The sequence below is a fragment of the Podarcis gaigeae genome (assembly GCF_964106915.1).
Source record: "Podarcis gaigeae genome assembly, chromosome: 15".
In the NCBI taxonomy this organism is placed as follows: Eukaryota; Metazoa; Chordata; class Lepidosauria; order Squamata; family Lacertidae; genus Podarcis; species Podarcis gaigeae.
In genome coordinates, this window is record NC_139692.1 from 32412596 (window position 1) to 32430131 (window position 17536).

A 17536-nucleotide genomic window follows, 5' to 3' on the forward strand; every position below is an offset into this window, starting at 1 on the left:
GTACCGGTATGTTACATCACAGTTTTATTGCCACAGGAGAAGGAACTGAAGCTTAAATTGTTCTGGTCGCTTCGCCTCAGAAAGGATATTGCAGAGTTGGCAAAAGTTCAGAAAAGGGGACCCAAAATAATAAAGGTAATAATAAATGAAGAAAGGCTGCAACATTTGGGAAATTTTAGCTTAGAGAAAAGGCAGGAATGCTTTTGAAAGCCACAGAAGAGAAGAGGTCTCTTATGCTCAGATCCTGCTTTTCCCATAATGGGCATCAGGTTGGCAAGTGTGAGAACAGGATGCTGCACTAGAGGGGCCTGGGCCTGAACCCACAGGCTCTTATGTTCTTAAACAGATCTACTGTTCTTTCTTCTTTTCATTTCCTGAATTTCCCTGTTCTTATTTTTCTTTTATTTACTTTTAGGCGCACCTTACACAAAATGAGAGTTAATTTTGCCAATAGAATCTATGTACAAAAGCTCTGCGTGTGCCAGCTTGACGTTGCATCAATAAATCTTGAAAAAGAAAGAAGCAGCCCTTTGGAGATCCGAACGTGGAAATCCTAAAGCAGGGCTGGGCGAGATTGAAAATATTTCTCTGCCACTGAAGTGTGAAAGGGTTTGAGTCACCCAGTGCGCTAACATATGAGCCCCACCCTGGATACACAGACCTGGACACTGGTGCTTGGGGATTCCCACCTCAACCCCACCGGATGGGACTCCTTCCTGCCGCTGGAAATAAGAGAAAAGTTTGTCAAATCTTAATTATTCTCCCTCTCATAACACTAGAACTCATGGGTATCCAATGGAGCTGAATTTTGGAAGATTCAGGATAGGTAAAAGAAAGGACTTCTTAAACTGTTAAACTGCGGAACTCCCTTCCACAGGAGGCAGGGATGGCAGCCAAATTGGATGGCTTTAAAAGAGGAATGGGCAAATTCATGGAGGAAGAGGAGAAGGCTATTATGGCTCTGCTCTGCCACCACAGCTTGAGACGGCAATGCTTCCGAAAACCAGCTGCTAAAAACCAAGTATGTGGGTGGTGCTGTGGTCTAAACCACTGAGCCTCTTGGACTTGCCAATCGGAAAGTTGTGGTTTGAATCCCAGTGAGGGGATGAGCTCCGTTCCAGCTCCTGCCAACCAAGCAGTTTGAAAGCATTCCAGTGCAAGTAGATAAATATTGTATTTTTCCATGTATAAGACGACCCCTATTTTTTTTTAACCCAAAATTAAGAAATTAAGTTGTTTAGCTTTGGGGGTGGGTCACTTCTGCCAATCGCTCACCCGCCTACCCGCCACTGCCAACTGCTTGCCACAGCCACTGTCGGTCGCACACCTTGCCGCAGCCAATTGTCTGCCCACTCGCTGCCACCAACCGCCCACCCTCCCACTTGCCACAGCCGCCAATCGCCTGCCCAATTGCCGCAGCCGCAGCCAGTCGCCAGTAGGCCTTGCCTCAGCCACCAATCACCCACCCAATCGCTGCTGCTAATCTACTGCTTGCTGTTGCCATTAATCGCACGTCCCCCCTCTGCATTCACTATCCGTGTATAAGACGACACCCAATTTTTGCCTATTTCTTTATTTTAGCAAAAAGCATCGTCTTATACATGGAAAAAATACGGAAGGTACCGCCAGTGCTTTTTTTCTTTCTGGGGGTACGCACGCATACCCCTAAACATTTTGTGAATCTAAGTTTGGCCTCATTGAGGGGCAGTATTTCAATATGAGTAGGAAAATGAGAGCACCCCTAAGCATTTTTAAAGAAAAAAAGCACTGGGTATCACAGTGGTGGGAAGGTGTTTCCGTATGCTCTGGTTTCCGTCACGGTGTTCCATTGTGCCAGGAGCGGCTTAGTCATGTTGGCCACATTACCTGGAAAGCTGTCTGTGAACAAACACCGGCTCCCTTGGCCTGAAAGCGAGACGAGCACCGCACCTTGTAGTTGCCTTTGACTGGACCTAACCATCCAGGGATCCTTTACCTTTTTTTTTTTAATTTACGTTACTGGAAACCACAGGAGGGGAGCAGGCTCTGGTACTCAGGTCCTGCATGTGGGTTTCCCAGAAGAGGCATCTGGTTGGCCACTGTGAGAACAGGAGGCTGGACTAGATGGGCCACTGGCCTGATCCAGCGGGTTCTTCTTAGGATCTTATCATCAGAGTTCAAGGACATGTTCCAGTCAGGCAGAAATGCTCAAGGAGAGTACAAAGGAACACTGCTGAGGGCTTTGGCAGAGCTGGGGTCCCAAGGACCAGGCAGGAGGTCTCGAGAGCCGCATCTGAGGTTGCCAACAAGCACCCCAAAGCGATTTAACAATGAAAAACATTGCAGTCGTGTCTCATACCTCACGTTAGCGAACTGTGGAAAAGGCTCTAAGGATTGAAAGTGGAGATGCTATGCGTATTTTTCTCTGTTTGTTTGCTTGTTTTGTAACATGAGGAAACCTTTAATGAAAACACCGACGGACATAAACAACAACCGTTTCAAATCCAGTACAATGCAGGTTGGGATTTAAAAGGAAAACTCTCGCTAGAATTGGAAGGTATTTGGTAAGCACCGAAAAGGCAATAAGAGGCAGGAGGATGTTGCAGAAGGAAGGGACTGCCCCACTAAAGGCCTGATTCTGGCATCGTGAGGGCCAGAGAGAGAGAGGCCTGGAGAGTTTCAATTAGCAGTGAAGGAACCAAACTGATTACAACAACAGTCCTGTCAGGTAGGCTAGGCTAAGTTAAGATATGCACAGAAACAGCAGATCTTTTCAATAAGTAGGCCAGCAATCCCCATACAATGTACTGGGCCCAGGAAATCCTGTTAGCATCCATGCCCCCCCCCCCCCCAGTCTTCAGGGTCTCCTTGTTCTATATCAGTTGCAATCAACTGAAAAGTTCACAACGATCCATATAGACTGTCACATGCAAATGTTAAGCAAATCTGTGCCCATATTTGGACAAGCAAAGATCTGAGGAGAGAAAGGCCCCAAGGCAGGTTGAGCTGCCTACCCGAGACCAGGCTCCTCGCAATTTAGGAAGCGCCACTCTGCTAAAAATAACCAATAGGTGCGGCCAAGCTGACCTCAGCGCATTGGAAGCCTTTTGCTCACCTGCTTGGGCTTGTCGGCGTGTGATCTTTCAGTCACACACTTGAGAACTTTCCCTCGACGTTTTGCGTTGTGTTTCCGTTGCAAAAGGGCTAGGTTTCGACAAGGCCCCAACCCTGCGCTGTCAGGTGTGGCCGAGTCCTCATGAAGGACGACAGCTGTGTTGCCTGTCACCATTTTCTTTCTGGGCAGGGTTTTGGGTCTTTTTAATGGGAGTGCAATGAGCAGAAAGAAAGTCGACCAGCGTAGCGTTCTGAAATTCTTCGACAGCGCATAATTCTGGAATCCTGACCCACAAGGTGTGGCCACGCGGCCACCGGCTTCGGAAGGAGATGAGGAAAGAGATGTCTCTCGACAACTATTAGCCGCAAGAAACCAGTAGAACCTCCAGGTTCGGATGCACTCTATCTCCGATGTTGACCCAGTGTGTGTGGCAGCTGTGAAAAAAGCAAAATCCATGTTAAGGATGATAAGGGCAGGAACTGAAAATAAAACTGCCATTATACAAACCTATGGTGCAATCGCATATGGAATGCTATGTACAGTTCTGGTCACCTTGCCTCAAAAAGGATATTGTAGAGTTGGAAAAGGGCAACTCAAATGATAAAGGGGATAGAGAAACTCTTGTATGAGGAAAGATTGCAGTGTTTGTGACTTTTAAATTTAGAGAACAGCGTAACCCCCATCCGTCCCTATTTGCCTGGAACATCCCTGGAATTACAGAAGCCATCCTGGCTTCTGATTTGATCCTGGAACATCCTGGTGATGAGCGGGTGCTTGCAGTGGTGCCACGCTCTCACGCGAGTCAGCTGCCTCCCAGGAGAGCGCGGAAGACGCACGTCTTTTGGTGCCGCACTCTCGCAATTGCCAGCTGGCTTGCGTGGCAGCGCTGCTCCAAAAGACACACTTCTTGATTTTCGTCAGATTAACGTTGGAGACTATGGGACAGGAAAGAGGAGGCAGGATCAAAGTTTATAAAATCACATATATATTTTTCTCTCTCTCTAGTAAAACTAGAACTTGTAGATGTCCAATGAAGCGGAATATCAGAAGATTCAGGAAGATAAAGTTCTTCACATGGCACATAATAGGACTCATTTCCACAGGAGGCAGAGGGCCATCAACTTTAATTGGACAAATCAATCAAGGAGAAGGTTATCATTGGCTGCCACCCATGATGGATCTGTCTTGCTTGTGAATACCAGTTGGTAGAAAGGTGCTCTTAGGCTCAGGTCCTGCTCGTGGTTTTCTGTTTGGGGCATCTACTTCACCACGATGAGAACAGGATGCCAGACTAGATGAGCCATTGGCTTGATCCGGCAGGCTCTTCCACCATCAGTGGCAAGGAAAGTATTGTGTCCCTTAACTGGTGACTCTACGCTGCTCAGTGTGCTGCTCAAGTAAAGTGGGGAGGCCAAATGGGGACTGCCTCCAGTAGGGGGTGGCAGCTGCAGAGGCGCACCCCTAAGTTTTTTTGAACCTGGGGCAATTGCTCGAGTAACCCCCCTCCCCCCTGCTACACCCCTGTCTTACGTTTTCATGACCCAAGAGGAACTTTACAAGCCAGGTGAATGTGCAATAATAAAAATCGCAAAAGCTGGTCAACATCAGAAGGCAATGCTGGGAAGTGTTCCCTGGTCTGTGTGAGCGAGAGTCCATTGGCCTCCGCTCTGTGGCACAAAGGGTCTCTCATCTCCCTTGTTGAGCCCCATCTCATTCTGGCTTCTTCTCACCATTCTATGGATTATACAGTGAGGGAACTGCCAGAAGGCCCTCAGAACTGGACCTCCATGTCTGGGCTGGACGATGGAGTGGAGATGCTCCTTCAGTTACAAGCTAGTTGCCATTGGTAGACTTCCTCTCCGTGAATTTGTCCAGTCCTCTTTTAATGCCACCCAGGTCGCTGGCCAATACTGCCTCCTGTGGGAGGGAGTTCCACAGTTTAACACTGCGCTGCGTGAAGGACTTTCCCTTCACGGCCTAGGACCCTCGTACTTACGGGACCGCCTCTCCTGGTATGCCCCACAGAGAGCCTCAAGGTCCATAAATAGCAACACCCTAGAGGTCCTGGGCCCTAAGGAAGTTAGATTAGCTTCAACCAGAGCCAGGGCCTTTTCAACACTGGCTCCGGCCTGGTGGAACTCTCTGTCTCATGAGACCAGGGCCCTACAGGATCTGATTTCTTTCTTCAGGGCCTGTAAGACAGAGTTGTTCCGCCTGGCCTTTGGCTTGGAGCCAATTTGATTCTTTCCTCCTTTTTCTTTTTCCTTTCTCCTCCTGTGATGAGGCTGCATTTTAATATTTCAATATTTTAATGTTGTATTTTAATCTTGTTTTAAGCTGTATTCATTCAACTTGTTTTTATTATTGCTTGTTAGCCGCCCTGAGCCCGGCCTTGGCTGGGGAGGGCGATGTATAAATAAAAATTATTATTATTATTAATCTGTCCTGAATCTTCCAACATGCAGCTTCATAGGAGGTCCACAAGTTCTAGTGTTATGAGGAGGGGAGGGAGAGAAACCAAACCTTTTCTCTATCTGCTTTCTCTTCCTTCTGCCCCCGAATCTACCAATATTCAGGCTCAAGGATGCCAGGCCAGAACGTGACATCCCTCTGAGGCAGGTGTGGCTTCCTCTTGCCTTTAGAAACCAAGTGACGCTAAGAGACGCCCAGAGAATGCCAATCCACGTGAGGGACCTTCTCTCGCTCCCACCAGCCCCTGGGCACACCCCTCTTTGGCACGGTCGGTTGGATCCCTCACGCTCCATCTATCCCTCGCTCTCCAAAACAAGCCGGACTTGTTTGCTGCCAGCCCTCGCCCGTGTGTATGGAGGGGTTGTGTTTTTTTTAAGTACAGCTGTCTAAAAACTGAATGACAAATGTGGGCGAGGCCCAGTGGGGCAGGACCACAAATAGGGGCAGGAGGCGTCTTTCTGCTCAGGTCTCCTGGTGGCATTTTTGTGTGAGAGACCCAGAAGGAGGAAGGGCAACCCGTGGGAAGCATGCTTTTCTCTGGGATACTCTTGGTGATGGGAATCGGCGTCACAGCTGAAAAAGGTAGGGATGTTCCTTGACTTATTCAATTTATGGGGACATTGATTTATTTGTAAAATGCATTTTTGCCAGAGAGAGAGAGAGATAGATCACGAGATCACTAATAATTCAACATCAGGAAGCACTTTCTGACCATAAGAGCTGTTCAACATTGGAACAGAGAATACTGGGCTCTCCTTCCTTGGAGATTTTTAAGCCGAGGTTGGGTGGCCATCTATCATGGAAGCTTTAGCTGAGATTCCTGCATTGCAGCGGGCTGGACTGGATGGCCCCCAGAGCCCCTTCCAACTCTAGAATTCATTGATTCTGTGATTCGCTCCAGGGCGAGCTACAACAATTTAAGAATGCAATACGAAAACCAGTTTTAACAAATGGCTGTCAAGAGAATAGCTTGAGTCCTGATATATGTATATCTGTGGTGTCAAAGGCTGTGTTCTGGAGGTGCGTATTTAAGATACAATAGAAGGTACATAATGCAGGTGTTCAACACACTTCTGTGGGAAGGGAGTTTCTCAGTTTAGGGATTGCTACAGAGAATGCCTACTCCCACCCACGCTCCTGAATTTACAAAGACATTTATTTGTTGGTTTTATTTGTAAAATTGCATACACCTGTTAATGTTAAAAGGTTGCATCCAACAAATCTGTGCCAGTAATGTGACTGTACCTTAAGTTCTGCAGAATATAAATTATACAGAATATATTAGGTTGTTGATAAAGATATTTGTAATAGCACAATAAGACTAAACACATCTGTATTCCAATGTATGGAAATGTAATTGAGTATTTTTATTTTATTTTTATTCTCATTCACGTTTTTCTTTCTTCATCACTCTTTTTTTATAAACGATTTTTTTTCTTATAAACAAACAAATAAAGTTCTACACAAAGTAGACTTTTTGAAATTAACGGGCCATGGTTTATTGATTTCAGTGGGTGTGCTCTTGTGTAGGACTAATTTTAGAAATACCCCCACCCAATTTTATTTTATTTTTTAAATCTCTAAGCAGTTTATATAAAATATAATGGAGGGGGAGTCAGTATAAATTAAGAAAAGAATACAACAGCAGTATTCAGACAAGACTTTTGAAAAACTAAATAAAAACAGTTTAAAACTATATAATAGATAAAACTGAGCAATTAACAAAGACTTTGTAGCCCAGCTGAAGTTAAGAAAAAGGCAGCAAAATTTGGAATAGTTGATATACAGTACATGCTTTGGTTGGCAATGTTTTTATTGATGCCTTTTATGATGGTTTAATGTTTAATCTCTTTGCGATGTTTTGCAGGAAGCAATTGATAAATGAAACAATTAATAGAATGACAGCTACAACCTCTTGTTTATAGAGCTCTCTCTCCTCCCCAGATTTCCCCTTACCCAATTGGCACACCCTAGGGACATGCCATCGGTTTGGAAAGGGTGGCAAAGAATTTTGACCTCTTGAGAAACGATTAAAATAGAAGCGGCAGGGTGGTGTGTAGATGTGGGGGGTAAAAACTTTGGAGAGGGGGTGGTAAGATTCCAGAGGAGGATTAACTTTTTCATTTAGAGAATAAGCCTCAGAAAGGTAGGCTCTGGATTTCTCTAATTTATGCCTCCCATAAAATGCAATACATTGTTTTAGTAACTTAAAGGGTGGAAAGGCAAGAGAGGGGGTGGGGTGGGGGCTGTTAATTAGGCCAGTAAACCGGGCATCTCTCTCCCCTCATCCCCGTTTTAGTGGAACAAGTCCTTAAACAAGCCACACACATTATTACAGTCCTGGGTGAGGTGTGCTAAATATTCTATCCTCCATTAGGGAAAGGGAATTTGCAGGGAGGGCAAACGGTAGACAAGTCCCTTCAGAATATATGGTGAGAATTGAGGAGTGGAATAAACATACTTTCCATAGATAACAGTATTGCAGATTCATAGAAGTGTAGAGTTAGAAGGGATCTCCAAAGGTCTTCTAGTCCAACCCCTTGCAAAATGCAGGAGTCACAGCTAAAGACAGATGGACACCCAACCTCTGTTCAAAATCTCTCAGGATGGAGAGTCCATCTCCTTCCAAGGGAGCTCATTCCATCTTAGAACAGCTCGTGCCGCCAGAAAGTTCTTCCTAATGTTTAGTCGGAATCACCTTCCTTGTTACTCGAATCCATTTGTTCTGGTCCTACCCTCTGGAGCAGCAGGAAAACAAGCCTGCTCCCTCTTCCACCAAACGGATTATCCTCTGCACGAACTTTTCCTTCATAGCTGTCCTGGGGCTGCAGAGATGGAGTACAGGGTCTCTGCCATTAGCCAGAAAAATAAAGACATCTGGGAATATGCCTCCCGGGAACAAGTAACAACAAGGGGAAGAACACTTGCAAGGACATCAGAACCAGTGCTTGAAGTTGCATTCTTTTCCTCTTCCCTCCCAATCCGTTTTTCCTTTTGTGCCACACCCTTCAGATTGTAAGGCTGAGAACAAGCACCTTATTATCGACTGTTGCAAGCCACTCTGGGAAACTTTCTGCTGAAGAGTGGGATTAAAAAAACAACCCAAAAAAACCCTTTAATAAGCAAAATAAACAACTCACTTCCTTTTCTCGTTGCCTTTCTCTAGTGTCGGTAGGATATACGCCTTGCCTCACTTCCAAGGACCTGGCCGCGAAGATCACTTCCTCCACCTTCACTTTGGAACAACCTCGCTGCGTCTTCAACAAGTTTGTCGATGCCACCGATGAGATATGGCTGCTGGTCGCCCGCAGCAATGGTACGTTGTGTGTGATTGGTTGCAATTATATCCCGCCTTTTTCTCCATTGAGCTCTTTTTTTTTTTTTTTGTAAATCAATTTTTATTGGTTTCTTCACAATTTATTTCCACAGTTAAGTACAAAAGACAAATCCCTGCCCCCAATCCCCATTCACAAACACCTTTCAAAACCTTATCTTTGAGGTTCTTTAAACCTCATGACTTCCCTCCATTCCCTCTTTGGGTTCCTTATATTAACAAAATTCTTCTGCATTTCTACAGACATATTTCATCAATTCCTCCTCCTCCTCCTCTTCTTTTTCTTCTTTTTTATAAATATTTTTTATTAATTTTCCAACATACATTTATAATATCCAACCTAAATTTATCACATGTTTTCTCTTTTGGACTTCCTTCAGCCTCTCTAACAATCATCCATTATTCAGTTTTTTAATTACACATTTCCTAATCTTTATATTGCATTTTATATACCTTCACTCTCTTATTTTTCTTCAACACAATATTCCTCAATCTTTTTCTTCTTCTAATTTTATTCAAATTTTTCTGATTGCAAATGTGCGGTTACACATATACAATAATTATTTCACATTATTTTCCCTAACTTTGGCATATTTAAATTTCACTGGAAGGCAGCTATCAGTTAAATCAGATTTAAAATCCAGCTCACCTTCCTCACAATCTCCTCTTAGTCTCAGGGGCTGTAATTTCTGCCTCACTTCAGCCACCAAGGCATTCCCAAATATTTATTGCCTACTGCCCATGCCAACCATAGTTACTTCTGACTTTTCCTCCAGAAATTCCACCAGTTCCTTCACAATTTTTTCTCTTATGTCCTCCCTCTCCTGTTCAGGAACCCCATGGAGTCTTAAGAGATTTTCTTTTTGTTGCATCTCAAGCATTTCGAGATCATCCTCTATCGTCTCTTTCTGCCATATAAAGGAGTTCATGCCTTCCTGCGCTTGCACTATTTTTGCCACATTGTTCCTGTTAGGGTCGCCCAGCAAGGTCTGGCGAATAATCCATTTTTTCCTTATTGCCCCTTACAGCGGCAGAAAGCTGCGCTGTCCTCAGATCCCCTGAGGAGCTGCCCTATCAGTCGTTCGAGAACAATTCCTGTTACATGACTCTGGGCACTGCCCCAGCCAACTACCCCTGCCCAGCGGAAGAAAGCAGCAAGCTCACTGTCTTGCGAGTGGGGAACGAAATCAGCTGCAAGACGGATCCCGCCAGGCCAGATTGCAATGGCCCCCTGCCTGAGCCAGGGCCCTACAGGTGAGTTACCTGTGTCAGGTGATTCCCCCCTCCTGCCACTCAAAGTTCTGATAGTGTCTCTGTTTTCTGAATTAAACCAGTACTGCATTAAAGTACTGTCTATAGGGTTTGCTTGGTTGTTTTCCATTTGGTGCAGCCGTCCTCAACAGGAAGCCTTGCCAGGTGTGGTTTGACTCCAACTCCCATCATCCCTGATCATTGGCTACACTAGCTGGGGATGATGGGAGTTGGAGTCCAACGACATCTAGAGCAGCCAAACTCCCCACCAACAACACTACCACACCGGGCCTCTTGAAAATGGCCGAGGGTCTTGGAAGACAACTTAATGGTCCTATTTTTCTCCCAGTAAATCATTGCTGACATGCAATGGCATTTGATAGCTGGCATGTAATGGACTGGTGGAAGGGGAGGAAATTCGATTCAGTACGCTGTTAGAAAGTTGGTGCCACTTCGAATCTATTTTGGCCTGTTGCTATTTCAGCTTTTCAGAAGTCCTACGTTATCGCTTTTCATTTTCCTTGCAGTATTGATAATTTTGATTGCATTAGCTTTTTTTGTGTAAACTGCCTTGAGGGTTGTTTGTTTTCTGCAATCCAGTGATCCATGAATTCTTTGAAACAAAAAAATGAAATTAGAGCCAAATCTATCATATTTGTGCTTTCCGGAAAAAACACATGAGGCGTTCCAGCCTGTGGGAGTGGGGGGTTACCTAGGGAGAGTCTTGAGGACTAGGAGGAGGAGGTGTCAGAAACTGAAGAGGCAACAGAGTTTAGTGAGCAGGAAGAGGCTGTGGCAGAGAGCAATCTAGGGTGAAAGGCAGAAGAGGAGGCTGGAGAGGAGGAGGGCAAAGGGGCAGGGATGAGGCAGGCTGCTAAAGAAGCCAGGGGGTCTCCCCCTCCTGCTGCTACCAACTCACTTCCCCCCTGGTCTCCCAGAACCAGAAGAGGTATGAAGAGGGCAGAGCAAAAGGCAGGCACAGCAAGGAAGTCTCAGGTTGCTTGGGGGAGGAGAGGAGTCTTAGAGAGCTGTGGGAAGTAAGAGACTTTCAGTCCTTACAACTGCCTCACTGGGGTAAGACCTACTGGGTAGAATTGCTGTGATCACTAGGCCTGCATTGTTTTTGTTTCTTGAATAAAAAGCTAATCTCACTGACACCAGGTGTTTTATTGCTGACCTACCCCTGGCCCTAGCTCCTGACAATCTCCAGGGAGGACTCAATGTGCTCCTTAACTCTCTCTTTTTTAAAAAAAAAATCAATTTTTATTAAATCTTCTGAATTACATTTCAAAATATTCATTTAAACAACCTTAAATCAATGACTTCCCTTCTTCTTATGAGGTTCATTTTGCATACCATAAAGGTAAAGGTAAAGGGACCCCTGACCATTAGGTCCAGTCGTGACCAACTCTGGGGTTGCAGCGCTCATCTTGCTTTATTGGCCGAGGGAGCCAGCGTACAGCTTCCAGGTCATGTGGCCAGTATGACTAAGCCGCTTCTGGCGAACCAGAGCAGCACACGGAAACGCCGTTTACCTTCCCGCCAGAGCGGTACTTATTTATCTACTTGCACTTTGATGTGCTGCTAGGTTGGCAGGAGCAGGGACCGAGCAACGGGAACTCACCCTGTCGCAGGGATTCGAACCACTGACCTTCTGATCGGCAAGTCCTAGGCTCTGTGGTTTAACCCACAGCGCCACCCGCGTCCCTGGATATTTTACATGAACTAAACCATTCAGTAATCCATTGTTACATCCATCAAAACTTATTTATTCTGTTGAATTTATCTTAATGCTACCAGTGGTTTTAAATGAACACAATTTTCACCTATATATTCAGTAAATATTTTCCAGTCTTCTTTAAACATGCATTCTTCTTGTTCTCTTGTTCTAGAAGTTAAGTCTTCACGCTGTGCATATTCCATCAGTTTAAGTTGCCATTCTTCTTTGGTTGGGACCTCCCTCGTTTTCCATTTTGGGGCTAACAAAACACAGGCTGTGGTAGTAGCATACATAAATAGCCTTTTCTTTTCTTTTTCTTTTTTTGGACACCTGGGAATTTCCCTCTGAATATCCCCAACAAAAAGGACTCTGGGTTTTTTTGGGAAATGTACTTTTAAACTCCCCCCCCCAAAAAAAAAATCACTATATACCATATCCCAATACTCTTTTACCCTTTTACAAGTCGCCCACATAAGATAAAAGGTAACCTCAATCTCTTTACACCTCCAACACTTATCTGATTCAGACTTACACATTTTAGCAAGTCTACTTGGAGTTAAATACCATCTGTAAATCAGGTGCCCCTTATATAAAGCCCTGAAGGGAGATGCTGCCAGCCAGTGTCAACAATCCTGAGTCAGAAGGACCAATGGTCTTTTTCAGTCCCAGGCAGCTTCCTTCCTTCCTTTATTCATGTGACTTGGAAGAGGGTATTCCGACTCCATCAAGTTCTTACCTTTCTCTTCTCAGAGTGAAGTTTCTGGCCTTTAATTCTGGAGGCCCCACAGCAGAGTCGAGATGGTCAGATCCCATCACGCTGATCCAAGGTAACTGAACAGGACCTGCTGGGTGCAATCCACACCCTGCCAGGCATGTTGGAGACCCCTCAGTTTCAAGAGGACCACTGCAGATGCCTTCAAAGGCCTCCCTATCACTGTGTGCAGATACATGTTTATCACTAGAGGGCCAAAGGACTAGGAGTCTCAGGTTTGCCAACTATGGCCAGTCCTGGGCAGGGATAGCCTGACCACTGCAGTCCATGCTTTGGTAACCTCAAAGCTGGACTACTGCAATGAGCTCTGTGTGGGGCTGCCCTTGGGACTGGTTCAAATGCTCCAGCTGGTGCAGAATGTGGCAGCCAGGTTGCTGGTGCAGGTGGCTGGCCAGTAGCATGCAACACCTTTGTTAAAACAGCTGCACTGATTGCCCATCTGTTACTGAGCCAAGTTCAAGGCCCATGTCTCAATTTACAAAGGCCTGAACAAGTTAGGTCCAGCGTACCTCAAGGTACCTCAGGCTCAATCACAAAGATAATCTGCAGGAGCATTGCTAGTCACACCTGAAGTTGGCGAGGCTCATTTGACGACGTGAAACTGAGCCTTTAGTGCCGTGGGCCCAGTCCTGTGGAACTCTCCGCCACTGGAGATTCAGCAGGCACCTTCAGTGGCCAATTTTAAACGCCTGCTGAAAACTTTTCTATTCTGCCAGGCCTATGCTCGCAATTACCATTTACTGCTGTCAGTTTTTAACTTTTTTGTTTTTAACTTGTGTTTAACTTTTTTATGCTTTAGATGTGTGGTTATATGGCTTTATTGCTGTAAACCACTTGGTTATACGGTACTTTTGTGATATAGCGGCAAACATTTTTTATTATTATAAATAAATAGTCCCCCACCCCCACTTGCAATGCTCAGGAATCAGGGGTCACCAACCTTTCTGGACCTCTGGGTGCATATACATATATGATACTGTGTATGCCATTCCTTTTAGTCACTTTTCAATAAAACGGCCCGTCTGACAATTACAGCTTTAAATGTATTCTCTTGTACTTATCAGGGAAGGATCCCGAGACGATCGACACATCCCCTGAGCGGCGGAGCGCAGGAATGATCGCCATTGCCACTATCCTCTCCATCCTCTTTGCTATCCTGCTGGCTGCCCTCATTGCTGCCTTGGTCTATAAATAGTATGTTTCTATTTAGAATTGCGGAGGGAATTGACTATGGCTTTGCCTGAAACCTGATGGCCGTGTCACCCTGGAGTTAAGGGCCTTTGCTTGACGTCTGCAGCTTGGCTTGCTTACTTGAGCCTTCTGGAGCATAGGTGTTGCCTCTGACATTAGTCATGCCCAAAAGAGAAACAAATGGAGATGGCTAGCACGTTCATATCAGTGGGTTGCCTCTGAGTAGGACTTAGCTGAATGTCTGGGCAAATGCTTATTCCTATATTTGATGCATTTTTATCAAGCAGAAGAGGAAGAGGAGGAGACAATGTGGTGGGGAGACATCCACAAGGGTGGGTGGGTGGCAGTGAGCAAAGGTGGCTGGATCTGTCACCTGAGGTGACCACCTCACCTCATGGGCAGGCCGGACCCTGCCTTTAAGTAATACAGGAGTTTCCCCAGTTTAATTGTGAAGTGTTTCTTTTTCATTTTACTGAGTCTACACCCAACCTTTTCCTCCAAAGAGCTCAAGGTGGTTATACTGTTATCCTCATTTAATCCCCACAACAACCCTCTGAGGCAGATTAGGCTGAGAGACTGGTCCCCAAGATCCCCCAGTTAAAGCTTCATGGCCAGGTGGGAGGATCTGAACCCTGGTCTCTCTCAGGTCCTCGTCCAGCCCTCTAACTACTACACCACCACTGCCTCTCCCACGTCGGTGAGGTTGAGGCCCGACCTGACCTTATGCGATCCTCACAGCCCATATTGACCTCATTCTTCCTTCTGCCATTCCTTTCCCACAGTTCGGACGTCTGCGGCAGCGCCGAGATTGTCACCGTGAGGGATACAGCAACAATCACCCGCTACACAACCCACCATATATATGACCAGCCTGGCCGAAACTTGTGAGGTCCTCTGTTTCGGGACGATCTGTCGACGGTATCCATCTTCCCTTTCCCCTCCCGCTGTGGCTGCCTCAATCCCTCAGACTCTCTCAAGGAGCTCTGCTGAGACATTTGGCCTCTGGACGTACATCCCGTTCCTGAGTCCCTCTTGGAGGAGCTCAGAGGAGTTGGCGGAGTGGAGAGAAGAGGAAAAACTGAGTGATCATCTGTGAATTACACACTTTGGGATGTTTTCTTCCCTGAAGATGGATTTTGGCGGCACCTTCTGCTCAAAGGAGAACCCGGTGCTACGGTGGTTTTGTCTTAACACATTGAAATAATTCCATATGTAAACAGCAGCAGATTTACGCTGTTCCCAATGAACGAATAAGTTTCCACCATCTGGAGGCAGCCTCATTTTAAAAGATGGGGGGGGGGGCAGGGACAGAGCTCTTAGAAGATGGTGCCTGTCAGCTGGGAAGTCTGGCAGTACTGCTATTAAAATATAATCTATATCATTTTAATCTGCTGTTGCCAAGTTAATCAGGGGCAGGCACCATTCAAAACTGTGGAATGGGGAAATCAACGCAACCAAGGGGGTGCACTTCCAGGTATGGTTGGACTACAACTTCCATCCAGGGGTGGCCCGGCTGAGGCAAAACAGGAAGGTGCAGTGAGAATGAGGACCCTCATTGTCCTTAGAATCGTAGAGTTGGAAGGGACCCTGCAGATCCTCTAGTCCAACCCCCTGCAATGCAGGAATAGGCAGCAATGCAGGAACCTGCAACCTTGGCATTATCAGCACCACGCTCTAACCATCTGAGCTACCCAGGCCTTCACAGAGTCCAAGAGCATCTGAAGGGCCACAGATTAGGTCTCCTGGACGACACATTATAATCCTACACTTGGAAAACACCACACCATCAAATGGCCACCTTCCCCACAATCAAACAAGCCCAAGAGTCAAAATAATCAACCCATCCTTTTGGTGATTCCTCTACCACTTGGGCCAAGCAGATGAATCCGAAAGAGAGGGGTCTTTCTTTGGCGTCACACTTATAATTCTCCCTCCGCCTCTACAATCATTGTGTTGTTGTTTTTTTGCAGAACATGCTAAGATCATCCTATGTACGGAAGCAGAAAGGCAACTGGTGTGTGTGTGTGTGTGTGTGTGTGTGTGTGTGTGTGTGTGTGTATTTCAACCTAATGGGTGGCAAATCCCCAACTACGGAGCCTAATTTCCTGACCCACCCCAAAACATTTAATTTTTTTCCCGATTCCCCAATTTGGCAGCAGCAAAAAGGAGAAAAGTGGACTCAGTACTGGCGTAGGCGGAGACAATTTAGGAAGGGGGAAGAAATAGCCACACCCACTTTGGGCCACACCCACCACTGGCATGCAGCCCCCGGGTCGGTTGGCCAAGACTGCATGTGGCTCTCAGGTCAAGGAAGGTTAGTTGCTTCTCCCATAATCAGCCCATTAAGTATCGTTTAACTGAACGCAAACCATGATTTCTTCTTAAAAGACAACAGTGTGAGCATTCATTCGTATGCACAGTAGAACTATTACCAATTCATTCTGCACATTTTCCGTTCTTTGATCTGTTCCATCCTATTTCTGTATCAAATGGCTTTTTAAAATAAAAGAAAAGCACAGGTGTTTTTTCATTAAAGTATATTTTAAAATGCAAATTTTACATAGGGTGGGCAGCATATTTTGCATGTATATCTCGAGCACCCTGGATATTTGTACATTTTTGAGTCGCAGCAAAATCTGGAGAGATGCAATAACTGGCCAATAGCTGTGATCTGCAAAATTGGCTTGGTCCCCATTCCAACGTGGCTCATACAAAATCCTCCACCTTCCTTACTCTAAAGTGAGGAAGTGCAGTATCACTCCAGCACAAATGAAGCCTCCTAAAAGGAGGGTGTACACAATCAAGAAATAAGCCAAGACCCTTTGGACTTCCTGGAGGACCGCGGCCGCTATCCCCCAGCTTTTCTCTGGCCCAAACATGGCTGAGGCAATGCACTCTCCTAAATCACCATGGAACATGGAGTCTCCAAGAGTCCTGGTGGTTGAAAGCAGGTCTAGATAGGACAGGCTGGGGCTGTGGAATGCCTTATCTTGATTTCCTTTCCATTAAATTTGCTGTTGTGTCCTGTGAAAAGGCAGAAAGAAAGGGTTTGGGGGTTGTTGTTTTTTACATTATTATTTATTTACAATCTCAGAAGGCATGACACAAAAGGAAAATGGATGGGGAGGGAGGAGGAGATATGCAAATGTCCAGTTACAGGTTCTTTCCCCCTTTTTTATTTATAATCATAAATAAATAAGAATAAACATGTGCACCCACCACCGGGACCATTCCATTGTAACTATCCAACCTCCCAAAATTTCAACACCTCTTGCAATTCCATTTTAACAGTACAAATTCTAAAAACACCTTCCATATTTCCTCAAAACAATTTCTGCTGTATATTCTCTGTCTTACCATAACGGCACATGTTAATAGCTACTGTATATCCCACACCTCTTTATACCATTCTTCCATTTTATATTCCGCTTGCCCCTTCCACTTCCTGTTTATAACAATTTGTGCAGCTGTCAATAAATTTGTGAGCAAGTCCTTCATAGCCTGCGAAACTTCCATCCCGTCGTAAATTGATAATAATGCTGCTTCTGGACTTTCGGTCAGCTTTAACCCAGTGATTTCTGATATCCCCTTAAACACCCTTTGCCCAAAAAAATTGTACATATTTACACCCCCACCACATGTGAACGTGAGTCCCGGTCTCCTGTCATCCCCTCCAGCATAACACCGAATATTCCTTGTTTA

General features: G+C 45.5%; 1 protein-coding gene across 1 annotated transcript; it reads left to right on the forward strand.

Moving 5' to 3' along the window:
• Positions 1–5475: 5475 nt before the first annotated feature.
• On the forward strand, positions 5476–16362 carry LOC310832683 (uroplakin-3b-like). The gene is made up of 6 exons (XM_083714862.1): positions 5476–6148; positions 8733–8882; positions 9929–10154; positions 12622–12698; positions 13708–13837; positions 14617–16362. Exons 1-6 carry the CDS (start codon positions 6094–6096, stop codon positions 14720–14722), a joined length of 744 nt encoding a protein of 247 aa, XP_083570988.1. The 5' UTR covers positions 5476–6093; the 3' UTR covers positions 14723–16362.
• Positions 16363–17536: the final 1174 nt, after the last annotated feature.